The sequence below is a fragment of the Papio anubis genome, chromosome 15, assembly GCF_008728515.1.
Source record: "Papio anubis isolate 15944 chromosome 15, Panubis1.0, whole genome shotgun sequence".
Lineage (NCBI taxonomy): Eukaryota > Metazoa > Chordata > Mammalia > Primates > Cercopithecidae > Papio > Papio anubis.
This window is the reverse complement of record NC_044990.1, coordinates 11278702-11292766: the sequence shown is the minus strand read 5'-3', so window position 1 is coordinate 11292766 and position 14065 is coordinate 11278702. Positions and strand designations below refer to the sequence as shown.

Here is a 14065-nt window from a genome sequence, read left to right as displayed (position 1 = left end):
GAGTCTTTAGGTAAAATATCAACATAGCTTTCTTTATACAGCTATTCTAATGCTTTAAAAATATATTTTTATATAAATTCTGAATAACACACATTTCAAATATTAAACTATAGAATTAGGAGTCTTATTTTTTGTGTATTCTTCACTAGTTACCAATTCATGAAATCTCAAATTTTACTGGGAAGCAGCATTGCATAGCAGTTCCTAGTTTGGGTTCTGCATTCGATGGCCTAAGCATGAATCCTAGTTTTACTAACTTGGCATTTGACCTAAGGCAAGCCATTTAACCTGTTTCTCACTGATAAAATAGAAAAACAGTTCCCTACCTCATAGGGTTGTGGGAGAATGAAATGAGAAGGTTAGAACAAGGTCTGACACATAGTAAACACTCAATAAACACCAGCTAATATTATATAATGTATATACAGATTTAAGCAGAAAATGGATACATGATCTAGGGAAAATAATTTCAGTGTTTCTTATCTGGGATTAATTCAAATCAGAGATATAATCTGTATAAAACACTAGATATGGAGTTTAAATGTAAACCTGTAGTCTCCATATTATTAACTAACCACAATGCCAACTGCTGCAAACCACAGATAACTCATATTATTCTTGTAACCAATTTCCAGTTTGCTTACATAGTCTGCATTTCTGAACATCCTTCTCACAAATTCTCCTAACTCATTTCCCTTCAAGTCATTCTTCTCTTTCTAGTTGCTGTCATTTCCCCATTCCCCCATCTCCTGAGGTTCATGGGCAATAAATATATGATTAAACTTTACCTCACATACTACCTCAACTATACAATTTATGTAAAAGCTATTTCCTTGATACTCGACTGTCAAAATAGAAAAATACCAAAATGTGTGGTAATGCTGAAAAGTAACCTTACCTCAACAGTATTTTTCATTTTGTTGAATGTCTCTTGAAAGTGGCCCTCTTTTGGACTAGCAGAAAACACAGAAAAATCTCCAGCAAATAAAGTAGGAAGTCCTGATTTGGATTCTGGTCGCCACTGGAGGTTGCTTGCAGCAATTAACATATGAGGCTTAATGATGTCTTCATTAAGATCTATCCAAAACTTTATTGCCAGTAAATTATAACATTCGTCTGACAAATAGATGAAAGGAGCAAGTCCTAGAATGGAGAAAAAAAAATGTTATTATAGATGTGTTAGATGAATTTTAAGATGCAAGGAAGGAACCTCTAATATGCCTATTTATTTTGGTATATGCTAATAGTAAAAGCAAATCAAAATAGCTGAATTTGGTGAAAGCTCAGGTTTTCCAAAATGACCTGTTACTTACAGTGCTAAAATTTCAATACCAATATGACAACACATTCTTTTACTGAGGTCATGTGGAAGTAGGTATACATACACATTGCTGACAGGAGTACGGATCTGTGCAAGCTTTCTGGAGATAAATTTGGCAACACCTAGCAAAGTCACATATGCATTTACCTTTCCATCCTGTAATCCCATTTCTTGTACTCCACTCTGAAGATAGACCTCTAATAACAGTAAAATACACATGAACATAAGATTCATGAAAACACCTGTGAACAAGGTTACTCACTGAAACACTATAATGATAAAATATTGGAAGCAGCTTTTATACATATACAGGATAGAGGTGGATAAACTATGGTACATCCAAACAATGGTGTACCACGTAGCTGTAAAAGAGTGAGGACGATTTCTATGAACTGATTTCCAGGATACAGTGTTGAGTTAAAAAAGAAAAGCACAAAAGAAAGGCTAGAGTATGTTCCCCTTCTTATAAGGAAGAAGGGATATAAGAAAATATACATGTATCTGTTCAGTTGAGCAAAAGAAATCAGGAAGGATAAACCAGAAACTAAAGGAACAGGGTGTGAGTGGGGGAAAAAGGAGGATTAGGATTGGGACTGCAGGGATGAGAAGGAAGTGACATTCAGTATATCTTTTTGTACAGGTCTGACTCCAAGAACCACAGTGATATTTCACATGCCCAACAAACCAATCAACAAACAAATCCAACTAGATAACGAGGGAATCCAAAATGGAAGACAAACATTTCCCACCTCTGTCTGCTGAGAGGGCCTGGCAGTACTGATGCCTCCACAGTAAAGTAATGAGCATATCTAGCAACCAGATCTTGGATCTAAACACCATTTTCTACTAAAAAAAGGAGCCAAGAGAAATGGCCGATTCCAAGACTAGGGCAGGGAACATACAAGATGAACTTGGAACATCTTATGATGTCAAAAAATAGGGAAGTGTTCAAAAAGTGAAGAAAGCTTGTTGAAAGAACACAGGAGTCCATATGAAAAAGCTCCTAATGGTCAAAACTAAAAAAAAAAGTTAAACAATAAAATAATGAAGGCACGAAATTTTAACCTGCAGAATAAAATAAATGTTCTTAAGTCCACACTGATATAAATAACCAAATAAGTACACTGGAGGAAAGCGCACAGCTTTTCCTTATAGAATTCCAATGAATTCCAATTAATGTAGAAGGAAAGAAAGGGGGAAAAAAATCATAATTAGGCAAATACCACAGTAATAATTGTTGCAAACAAAATCAACTGATGACTGCTAAAGTTTGATGTGAAATAGGATTCAGTCTCAAAGAATCTCCCCCAAGATATTTATTAACCACAAAGAAAAAGGAAGTTATTTTACAGAAGAGAAACCCAGCAGATACCACCTTAACCAAGTGATTAAGATCAACATCATTAACCCCTTGATATGACGCACTGAGAAAGACACATCATCACTTCAGTGGTAGTCTTGCCAGAAATGCTTAACTTCATCCTAGTCATGAGAAAACATCAGACGAACTCAAATTGAGGGGAATGCTACAAAATAACTGATCAGTCCATTGAAAAGCATAATGATCATGAAAAAGAAGACAGGAAGTGTTAAACATTGGTAGAAAATACAGGGGAAAAAAATGACTAAATGCAATGTGGGATCCTAGAACAAAAAAGGGGAAACAGGGTAAAATACCTTAAACTCAAATAATTTTTCAAATACATCTACAGTATGGGTAATAATTATACCACTATTAACTTTCTGATTCTAACTGTACTACAGTTATGCAAGATGTTAACATTAGGGGAAGCTAGGTGAGGAATATTTGAAAATTCCATTATTTCTGCAACTTTTTTAAAGGTCTGAAATTAGTTCAAAATAAAAAGAGTTATAAATTTTTTTATTTTTTTTTGAGACGGAGTATCGCTCTGTGGCCCAGGCTGGGGTGCAGTGGTGCAATCTTGGGTCACTGCAGCCTCCGCCTCCCGGGTTCAAGCCATGTTGGCCAGGCTGGTCTTGAACTCCTGGCCTCAAGTGATCCGCCTGCCTTGGCCTCCCAAAGTGCTGGGATTACAGGTGTGAGCCACCGCGCCTGGCCAAGAGTTATAAAATTCTAAAGTGAAAGATGGGTAGGTGCTATCCATTATTCTATCCTGGGATAAACCAGGATAGAACTGAGGCTAGGAAAGCTAGAGTTGGAAGAGGCACTAAGCATTTAATTCTACTATTTATACTTTCTTGCTTTTGTTACTCTGAGAATTATGTACCCCTTATAAATAACAGGGAATGGAAATGTCATTCTCAGATAAGGACTTGTTTATCCTATTGCAAGTGTTGGTTCATCTCTTCTTTCTTTTCATTTTACAAGTAAATGTATTTAATGGATCTTAATTTTAAACACTGCTTTTAAAGAACTTGTAAGTTTCTCAAGCATGTTCCATTTTCTAATTTTGGAATTTGCCTCTAATTATATTCAAAACTTGATGATAGTACTGTCCTTCTCCCAAATGTCCTTTTTAAATATATCTTGTTTTCCCCAATTATAAAATACATGTTTACTGAAAAACATTTAACATACAGAAAAATAAAACCTAAACAGTGTAGTTTCCTCATTTCACTTTTTCATAAGTGGAGGTTTCATGTCTGGACCAAATTCCATCAAAAGAAATGGAAGCCTTACTTATTTCTTCAATTATCATGCATCTTGTACAACTGATAACAACTGGAAGAATTTTTAGTGTAACACTTTTAGAATCCTACACTAGGTAAATCTTCACAAGGTAAAAGGATAAGAAGAAACTTGCAGCTTTGTGGTCTGGCCTACTCTGAACTTGCATGAATTCTTCAAATCTTTTAAATTCCTTTCAGAAAATTTCATTGAAACAATAAAGGACTTAGCAATTTATAAAACCACTGTCAGATTCCACCTGGAGTGGATGCCATGGTGCGGGTGCAGATCCCCTTCCGGACCAAGGCACGTGATCCTCCAGCTTCTGGGGAGTGCTAGCTATTGACAACTTACCTCTGAGTTCCCTCTTGGACTTGCCCTCTGTTGAAAGGCATTGTCTTGCTTAAGGCTACGCCCCTCCCTGGAGGAGCCAGTATGCAATGGCTGGCTCTTGCCTCAGACTAGCATGACTCCGAAGTCCCAGCTCCAGAAGTCCCTGTGGGATTGACTGAACCTTTCTTCTCCTTCTGCCCAATCCTGCTGCATTTGCTTCCTCACAGGTGCTGTTCCTAAGGGCATTTTCTAATCTCCTACATGAAATCTGTAAGTCTGTTTCCCAGGGAAACAGGCTTTCCCCAAAACAAATCTTTCCCAACCTAAGAAATGTTCTCATTTAATTAACTCATTATATATCACAGTGTTTCTGTAATACAGTAACAACACATTAAAAATATAGATGTCCCTGCTTTAAGCCCAACTCTCAAATGCTCATGTTGCTTTTGTATAACTGATACATGTCAGTATGAAGTATAAGAAAGAATGTAAGAGCTTAGGGCCTGAAAGTATGAGTTCAAATCAATTCATAGCATTGTGACCCTGAGCAGGCTACTTAACCTCTCTGAGCTCCAGTTTCCCCATCGGTCAAGTGGAATGATAACAGCAAATGAACAGTGTGACTATCAGAACTGTATGAGATGCTGTATACCTGGAGTTTTCAACAACTGACCCCTGCTTCAACCCATGACGTCCGAAGTGGAAGCAGAAATCCAAACTGACTCCCTGTCCTTGAAGAGATCATTGTATTACTGGGGCTAGCAGGCGGCTTATTTAGAAATGTACAGGTAGGATCATGGACCATGTGACAAGTGCTGAAACAGCCAAACAAACAAAATGCTTCAAAAGCTGGAGAAAGGAGGATCTAACCCAGACTGTAAGCATCTGACTAGGGAGGTAATATTTGAGCTAAATAATGAATAGGACGAATTCATCAAAACGGGGAGAACAAAAGAGCATTCTAAGGAAAACAAAGAACATTTTTAAAGGTAGGAAGCATTAAATGTTATTGTGCATAAGGAATATGAAATTGTACAGTTTGTTTTATTATGTTTTAAAGTAGTTCTTTTTTTTAAATTTAGTTTTTATTTTTATAGAGATAGAATCTCACTATGTTGCCCAGGCTTGTCTCAAACCCCTAGCCTTGGGAGCCTCCCGCCTCAGCCTCCCAAAGTCCTGGGATTACAGGCATTAGCTACTGTGCCCAGCCTAAAATTAAAGAGTTTAGCTGACGTGTGTATGGTGGTGGTTTAAGGCAGGAAGTTGAATGGTTTTGGGGGTATATGAAAGAGTCTGGGTTTCATTTTCTAAGGGACAGGGGACCACTGAAGATTTTAAGCTGGGAGGCATCATGACTAGATCTGGGTGTTAAAGACTTCCGGTTTAAGGTGGCTCCTTGAAACTTTCTAATAGAACTTTAACAACAAATTAAATTTTAAAAAGAAAACATTCACCTAAAACCTACAAACATGGCATATAATGATATAAAATTTAAAATCTGGTGATTAAGAAACAGAATATTATGCATAGAGCTAAGCACAGGAAGGCTCAGAGTCTAATCTCCTTCCCCAACTAAACTGGAAAAATGGTATTTTTGAGAATTCTATTATTCCTAAATCTGAAGGAAAGCAACAGAAGAAGTATCTTTACCTTTTTCTTCTTCTGAACAGAAATGAGAAAAAAATGCAGGGGAACAAACAGGTGACCAGGACTGACTGACATAAGGAAAGGTTCCAGGATGTTACAGGATGCCTTGTGACTAATTCCCAGTACCTGTGGATGTAGCCTTATCTGGAAACACAGTTGAGGACGACTTATGATGGGGTTATGTCACAATAAACCCGTTGTTAGTTGAAAATGCATTTAAATAGGGACACACCAATTTAAATGATGATAGATTTCTCATCTAAAACCAGAGGTCAGAAGGAAGTGGCACAATATTTTTCAAGTACTGAAAGAAAAAATTATCAACTACAAATTCTATATCCTGAAACAATTCTCAAGGAGTAAAGGAGAAAGAAAATATTCTGAGATGAGAGAAAACTAAAAGAATTTTCTCTAACTCAAAGATTGTCTAAAAGAAATTGTTCAGACAGAAAAGGGAAGATTAAAGGAGGACTCTCAGAGCATCAGGACTGAGGACAATAGGATGGAGGAAGAAACAATGGAAAGAGTTTGAGAAATGGGCATATATGATAAACTATTATTTCCTCATGCAGTTTATAAATTATGCTTGATGATTAAAATAAAAATTATAATACTATGATATCCAAGAAAGTAGTATTTAAAAGTAGGGAAGATAAAGGTCTGTATATGGTCACTATCCAATCCCTTTCCCTCCAAAATCAAAATGAAAGCAAAATTCTCACACTTCACTTAGAGTGATAGAATACTGATACCAGTAGACTGTTGTTAAGTCATACATGTATGTTGTAACACCTAGAGAAACAACTACAAAAATCATACAAAAATACCCGAAAACACTAAAAATAAATCAAGATGGAATCCTAAAATATATTTAAGTAACCTTTAGGAAGGCAAGAAAAGAGAAATGGAGGAATGAAAAGCAGGAGAAGCAAATAGAAAACAAATAATAAAATGACAGAGTTGAATGCTGGCATATCAATAATTACCTTCATTGTAGGTGATGTAAATATCCAATCAATGGACAGAGGCTGAGAGAGTGGATAAAAAATTATAACCCGATTATTTCTTCCTTATAGGAAACTCACTTTAAATGTGACAAGGTAGATTAAAAACAAAAGGATCGAAACAGATATATTCTGCAAACATTAATCAATTTGACTTAATTGGCTTTCCTTCACGTGGCAATAAATGTGACTTTCAATCTCCAAAAAAAAAAAAAAAAAAAGAAAATGCATTTAATACATTTAACCTACTGAGCATAGAGCTTAGCCTAGCCTACCATAAAGGTGTTCAGAACACTTATATTAGCCTACAGTTGAGCAAAATAATCTAACACAAGGCCTGTTTTATTTAAAAAAAAAAAAAGTGTTGAGTATCTCATGTAATTTACTGCATACTATACTGAAAGTGAAAAAGAATGGTTGTAAGGTACTCATGTTTTGTTTTCAGACCATTATAAAGTCGAAAAATCCTAAGACAGGCTGGGCACAGTGGCTCAAGCCTTTAATCCCAGCACTTTGTGATGCTGAGGCAGGCGGACTGCCTGAGCTCAGGAATTCAAGACCACCCTGGGCAACGTGGTGAAACCCCGTCTCTACTAAAATACAAAAAATTAGCCGGGTATGGTGGCACGTGTCTGTCGTCCCAGCTACTCGGGAGGCTAAGGCATGAGAATTGCTTGAACTGGGGAGGAGGAGGTTGCAGTGAGCTGAGATCGCACCACTGCACTCCAGCCTGGGCAACAGGGTGAGACCCTACCTCAAAGAAAGAAAACAAGATGAGGTCATATGTGTAGGGTCCAGCCTGACAGGGCTTAGCGGGTGTTCTCCCCATGTGCGGAGATAAGAGATTGTAATAAATAAAGACACAAGACAAAGAGATAAAGAGAAAACAGCTGGGCCCAGGGGACCACTACCATTAAGACACAGAGACCGGTAGTGGCCCCGAACGGCTGGGCTCGCTGATATTTATTGCATACAAAAAAAGGGGGCAGGGTAAGGAGAGTGAATCTTCTAAGTGACTGACAAGGCAAAGCAAGTCACATGATTACAGGACAGGGGGCGGGGGGGGCCTTCCCTTTTAGGTAGCCGAAGCAGAGGAAAGGCAGCATATGTCAGCGTTTTCTTCTCTGCACTTACAAGATCAAAGACTTTAAGACTTTCACTATGTCTTCTACTGCTATCTACTACAAACTTCAAAGAGGAACCAGGAGTATGGGAGAAGCATGCAAGTGGACTAGGAGTGTGACCACTGAAGCACAGCACCACAGGGAGGGGTTCAGGCCTTTGGATGACTGCGGGCAGGTCTGGATAATATCCAGCCTTCCAAAAGAAGCTGGTGGAGTAGAATGTTCCCTGACTCCTCCAAGGAAAGGAGACTCCCTTTCGCGGTCTGCTAAGTAAGACGTACCTTCCCAGACACTGGCCTTACCGCTTGACCAAGGAGCCCTCAAGCGGCCCTTATGTGGGCATGACGGAAGGCTCACCTCTTGCCTTCTAGGTCACTTCTCACAATGTCCCTTCAGCACCTGACCCTATACCCACCCGTTATTCCTAGGTTATATTAGTAATGCAACAAAGAGTAATATTAAAAGCTAATGATTAACGTTTATAATAATGATTGCTAATTGTCCATGATGATCTCTTTAATTTGTATTATGACTATTCTTACTCTATTTTCTTTATTATACTGAAACAGTTTGTACCTTCAGTCTCTTGCCTCAGCACCTGGGTAATCCTCCACCCATACATATGGGTAGGCTCTAATATAATGAGTGGCGTCCTAATATATGGGGAAATTTAGATACAGACATGTACATTGGGAGAACACCATCTTACAATGAAGGCAAAGGTGGAGGCGAGATATCTACAAGCCAAAGAATGCCAAAAAATGCCAAAAAATGCCAGCAAATCACCAGAAGCAAAAGAGAGAGACACTGAACAGATTCTCACAGCCTCAGAAGGAATTAACCCTGCCAACACTTTGATCTTGGATTTCCAGCCTCCAGAACTGTGAGACAACAAATTTCCGTTAAGTCCCCAGTCTATGGTTCTTTGTTATAGCAAGTAAATACACAGCATTACTCACTGAACTGAGAAAAACAATCTAGAACCAGAGACATCTTCCAGGGATATATACTGTATCATGAATAGAAACTCAAATATCCAGCCCTCACACCGTAACTAAGAGAGGAGAAAAAAAATTAATCTTGGATAAGTAGAGAGTCATGAATTACACTGAGTCACGGCGCCGACCTTCTCACTTTTTTATTTTAGTGTAAGTCCACTGTTTTATTTCCTACAAATCTACCTAACATTTTTTTTCTATTTCATAGCACTCATACAAATGGTTTCTCTTACATGCGCACACACATTGATTCACTAATTGTTGAATGCAACTAATATTTTATCAAATTTGATACAAATTGTACAAATTGTAAGAATTACATCATTACAGTGAATTACATAATATGTTTCTGAAAACAGCAAGCAGAAAAGATGATTATCACTTTTTCTTTATTCTGAGATGCAGTCTCGTTCTGTGGCCCAGGCTGGAGTGCAGTGCTGCGATCTCAGTTCACTGCAACCTCCGCTTCCCAGGTTCAAGCGATTCTCCTGCCTCAGCCTCCCGAGTAGCTGGGATTACAGGTGTGTGCCACCACACCTGGCTTATTTTTATATTTTTAGTAGAGAAGGGGTTTCGCCATGTTGGCCAGGCTGGTTTCGAACTCCTGACCTCAGGTGATCCACTCACCTCAGCCTCGATTAGTATATGTTAACAAAAAATCAAATGAAATATGAAAGTGGTCAATATTTGAGTGCCTAAGGACCTTGTCCCACAGAGTTCTAAAACTCAGCAGCCAGTCTCAGGGCCCACTCATAGTACTCTAGAGCTTCATTCATGTTTCCTTTCAATTTGTACAGAAACCTAAGGAGGCTTAAGCTTTCCAAGTCTAACACGTTTCTCTGAAGTTTCCTTAAAACCAATTTATCCAAAGAATTGACACTTTTATCCCTTGAAAATGATGCCTTTTCTATTTGAATTGCTTTTAAATAAGGGATAATTGCACTGACATCAGATTTCTTTTGAAATTCCTGAACTCTACCACAGTGCAAATATATGTCTTGCATTATTTCTTTTACACTGGTTTCATGCATAACACTTTTTGAAAAGTGTCTTCAGCTTTTCTGTGATTGCTTGCTTCTATCTGCATTCCTGCCAGGTCTATATAGGCAACCTCAAATGTGGGCTTTTGTTCCACAGCAGATTGAAGATGAAATGCGGCTGATCTTATCATTTTGTCTACCATTTCTCTGTTCTGCCGTCTAGGCTGCCTGTTGGTAGCTTCCTTCATTTGGATCTTTTGTGCCCTGTCACAAAGCCCTACATGGTGAGGCAGGAAGGCGGAAGTGGGAGTTGCCTGCAAGGAGGTTTTTAAGAGCTCAAGAGCTTCATCCACAAATCCTTCTCTACAGTAAAAGTTGGCTGCATATCCAAAGACAAAGGTCTGCGTGGACATGTTGGCCAGAGCTGCTTCAATGCACTTTTCTCCTTCAGCTTCCTGTCCTTCATCCCGAAGCTTCAGGGCAAGGAGAACCTTACTATATGCATCATCTACATTTAGCCTGACAGCCTGCCTTAGGGTAGGCAAAGAAAATGACTTGCGATCCCCTGTTGCTAATTTAAAGCCATCCAGGTCGTGATGGCATACCCAGAGTTGAGTTCATGGTTTTCAGCATCCACTGACAGATCCTTTACAAAGCAGGCCTTGGCCTGTTCATAATTCTTTCCTCTACATTTCAGCAAGGCCCATTCTTCCTCACAGTCCATCTCTGGACATTCCATTCTGTAACAGAAAGGATTTGAAAACTTCTTGCAAATATTCTCTACCTTGTCCAGGTAAGTCTGGGTTTCTGCCAGTATGCCCATGTGGTAATACACCCAGGCAAAGTTGCCCCAGGTTACCAGACTTCTCACATCTAACTGATTGGCACGTTCTTTCTGGATTAAGTCTTCAGCTTCTTTCAAGTTCTCCAGCACTTCCTCATTCTGGTCTTTCAGGTGTTTCACATAGGCTAGTAGGTTGTGTATTCCCACACTGAATTTAGTGTCTAGAAACCCAATCTGGTCCAAGACTCTGTTTTCCAGATCAGGCATTTCATCATCTTTAATTGATACTTCCCATGTAAAGTGACATCTTAACTGCTCCAGACTACCCTTGACCCGATGATCATCAGCATTTTTACTCATGGTTGCTGTGAACTAGGCAGCAGTTCTGTAGTGGTCTAGCCAGACTCCTCTGACATCTAGGCCTCCTCACTTTTTCTTCTCCCCCCACAACTTGCCTTGGGGCCAAGAGCTAATCTCGTGTTAGTCCCCATAACAAGCACAGGCTTCCCCATAAATATATACACCTGCTATATACACACAAAAATTAAAACATTTTAAAAAGGCAGCATAGGCTCTCGGTCATCCCAAATTCCCTGGATTCCGTTTCCAGGTTTTGGACGTGGCCTTTCTGGGCACCATCTCTCCTCCTACCTCTCCGTCTCCTGGAATCCTTTCACTGGGGCCTCTGGAACTCAGTAAGATCTCCACCACCCTCACCCTTTCCTGCAGGTGCTCTCACTGCCATCTTGTTGCAACAAACCTGGTTCTTGTCTGCCGGCACAGTTGCCCTTGCAGACCCTGTGCTACTGGAGGCCGAGATGAGGCAGATGTCTTCCTCATGCTTCACTGCTGCTCCTCCCACTCTAAAAACACTCAGTTTTGAATCTCATGTTATCAGACTCTGTCATTCATTACTGTTCCTTGCTACAGGCATCCACTGACCCCGGCTCACTCATTCCTTTTCATTTCTTGAAGATTTTAACTCATAACTCACTGTCATTCTGTCATCACGATGGTCTTGTTTCCTGGAAATTTCAGTAGCCTCACAGGCAATCCTTCCAACACTCTGTTGCTCCCAAGTTCCTTGTTTTCTTCTTAAATGGTCATGTCCTCTATTTTCCATTGGTAACTCACTCCAGTGGACATACCTAAGACTTTTATTTCCAATAACTCCATTTCCCCCAGAATCTCAATTTAAAGTACCTCCTTCTTCAACCACCTACCTTTGATCTGCCCAGTTCACTCCCTCTAAAACCCTAACTCAAACCCACTGGGGCCTACAATCAACTTTTCTTATCTCCTGTTCATTGATCCAGATTCCTCTAATGTCTCTTCTTTGCTCTGCATTGTGTCCAAGGTCAATTATTTAGATCCTCCTTTTGCATATACCCCCAGATTCTTTGCCCTTCTTGCTTTGCATTACTTACCCAGCTAAACTACAGACCTGGTTAAATTCTCCTTTCCAACTACTTCATGCCCACACCATCAGAGTTGAACACGTCTGAAAAAATATCACACAACTACAATATATTCATGAACATTAAACCTCCAGTGGGCCCTGGCAGTCATGATGTACTTACTTAGTCCATTTACCCTACCACTTTCTTCTTCTTTTTTTTTTTTTGAGACGGAGTCTCGCTCTGTTACCCAGGCTGGAGTGCAGTGGCGCGATCTCGGCTTACCGCAAGCTCCGCCTCCCGGGTTCACGCCATTCTCCTGCCTCAGCCTCCCAAGTAGCTGGGACTACAGGCACCCACCACCATGCCCGGCTAAATTTTTTTTGTATTTTTAGTAGAAACGGGGTTTCACCGTGTTAGCCAGGATGGTCTCGATCTCCTGACCTCGTGATCCGCCCGCCTCGGCCTCCCAAAGTGTTGGGATTACAGGCGTGAGCCACTGCATCTGGCTACTCTACGGCTTTCTTAGATAATTATTTCATGCCTTTCCTTTTCTCTCAAACCTTCAACACCCTTTTCTTCTTCTTCTTTTTTTTTTTTTTGAGAAGGAGCCTCGCTCTCTTTCCCACTCTGGAGTGCAGTGGCGCGATCTCAGCTCACTGCAAGCTCTGCTTCCCGGGTTCACGCCATTCTGCCTCAACCTCCCGAGTAGCTGGGACTATAGGTGCCCGCCACCATGCCCAGCTAATTTTTTGTATTTTTAGTAGAGAAGGGGTTTCACTGTGTTAGCCAGGATGGTCTCGATCTCCTGACCTCATGATCCACCCGCCTCGGCCTCCCAAAGTGTGGGGATTACAGGCGTGAGCCACCACATCTGGCCCCCTTTTCTTCATTCCGACTCTCAGCTGATGATTTTGTGCCCTGTTTCAGCAAAGAAACAGAAGCAATCAAAAGAGGTCTGCCAGAAGTTTCCTCTTGTATATCAACTCTTCCACTGGTATCTGTACCTACGTACTTTACTCTTTTTTCCTGTGATTACAGATGAACAGTCTCTACTGCTAGCTAAGGCCAATCTGAACAGAGCCTCTAGAGACCATACCACACAGTATCTGAGAACAGTGCCCTACAGCTGTTCCTGCTTTCCTTCCATCTTGCATTTTACCTTCTTTATTGGATCTTTCTCATTAGCATACAGTATCTCATCAGTATGCTATTAGCACTTTCATCTGAAAAAGCAAATGTTCTCTTGATCCCAATTCCCCTTCTGGCTACTGATTAATTTCTCTTCTTCTCTTAAAGCAAAAATCCTCGAAATACCTATATTCACTATCATTCCTCCTTTCCCTCCATTTCCTTTGCCCCACTTCAGTCCACTGAAAGTGCTCCTCCACAGTATTAAAGCCAATGATCAATTCTTGGTCCTCACTTCATTATCAATTCTATGAAATAGCATTTGGCAGACTTAATCACTCTCACTACTTGACAATTTTTTTTTTCTCTTGGCTTTCAGCATACCTCACTCTTTCCAGCATTCCTCCAACCTCTCTGGCCATTCCTCTATTTCTTTTACTGATTCCTATATCTACATTTATATTTATATTTCCCTGCTTCGAAGTATAAAAGGCTTCAATCAGGTCTTCGATCTCTTCCCTCTCTATCTACTCCCATGCCCACAGTGACTTCATCCAGTCTCCTGGCTTTAAATGTCCCCTGTATGGCCGGCCGGGCGCAGTGGCTCACGCCTGTAATTCCAGCACTTTGGGAGGTCGAGGCGGTGGATCACGAGGTCAGGAGATTGAGACCATCCTGGCGAACATGGTGAAACCC

At 40.1% G+C, this 14065-nt stretch overlaps 1 protein-coding gene and 1 pseudogene across 2 annotated transcripts in view; both read right to left on the bottom strand.

Annotated features, from left to right (window-relative positions):
• BRCA2 (BRCA2 DNA repair associated) overlaps positions 1-14065 on the bottom strand; it is a 92875-nt gene that overhangs the window by 9879 nt on the left and 68931 nt on the right. For both annotated transcript variants that reach the window (XM_021929368.2, XM_003913740.5), the window contains exon 25: positions 899-1143. In XM_021929368.2, the coding sequence (XP_021785060.2) occupies positions 899-1143 (245 nt within the window). The remainder of the gene's footprint in view (positions 1-898; positions 1144-14065) is intronic.
• Positions 9662-12493, bottom strand: LOC101021007 (annotated as a pseudogene).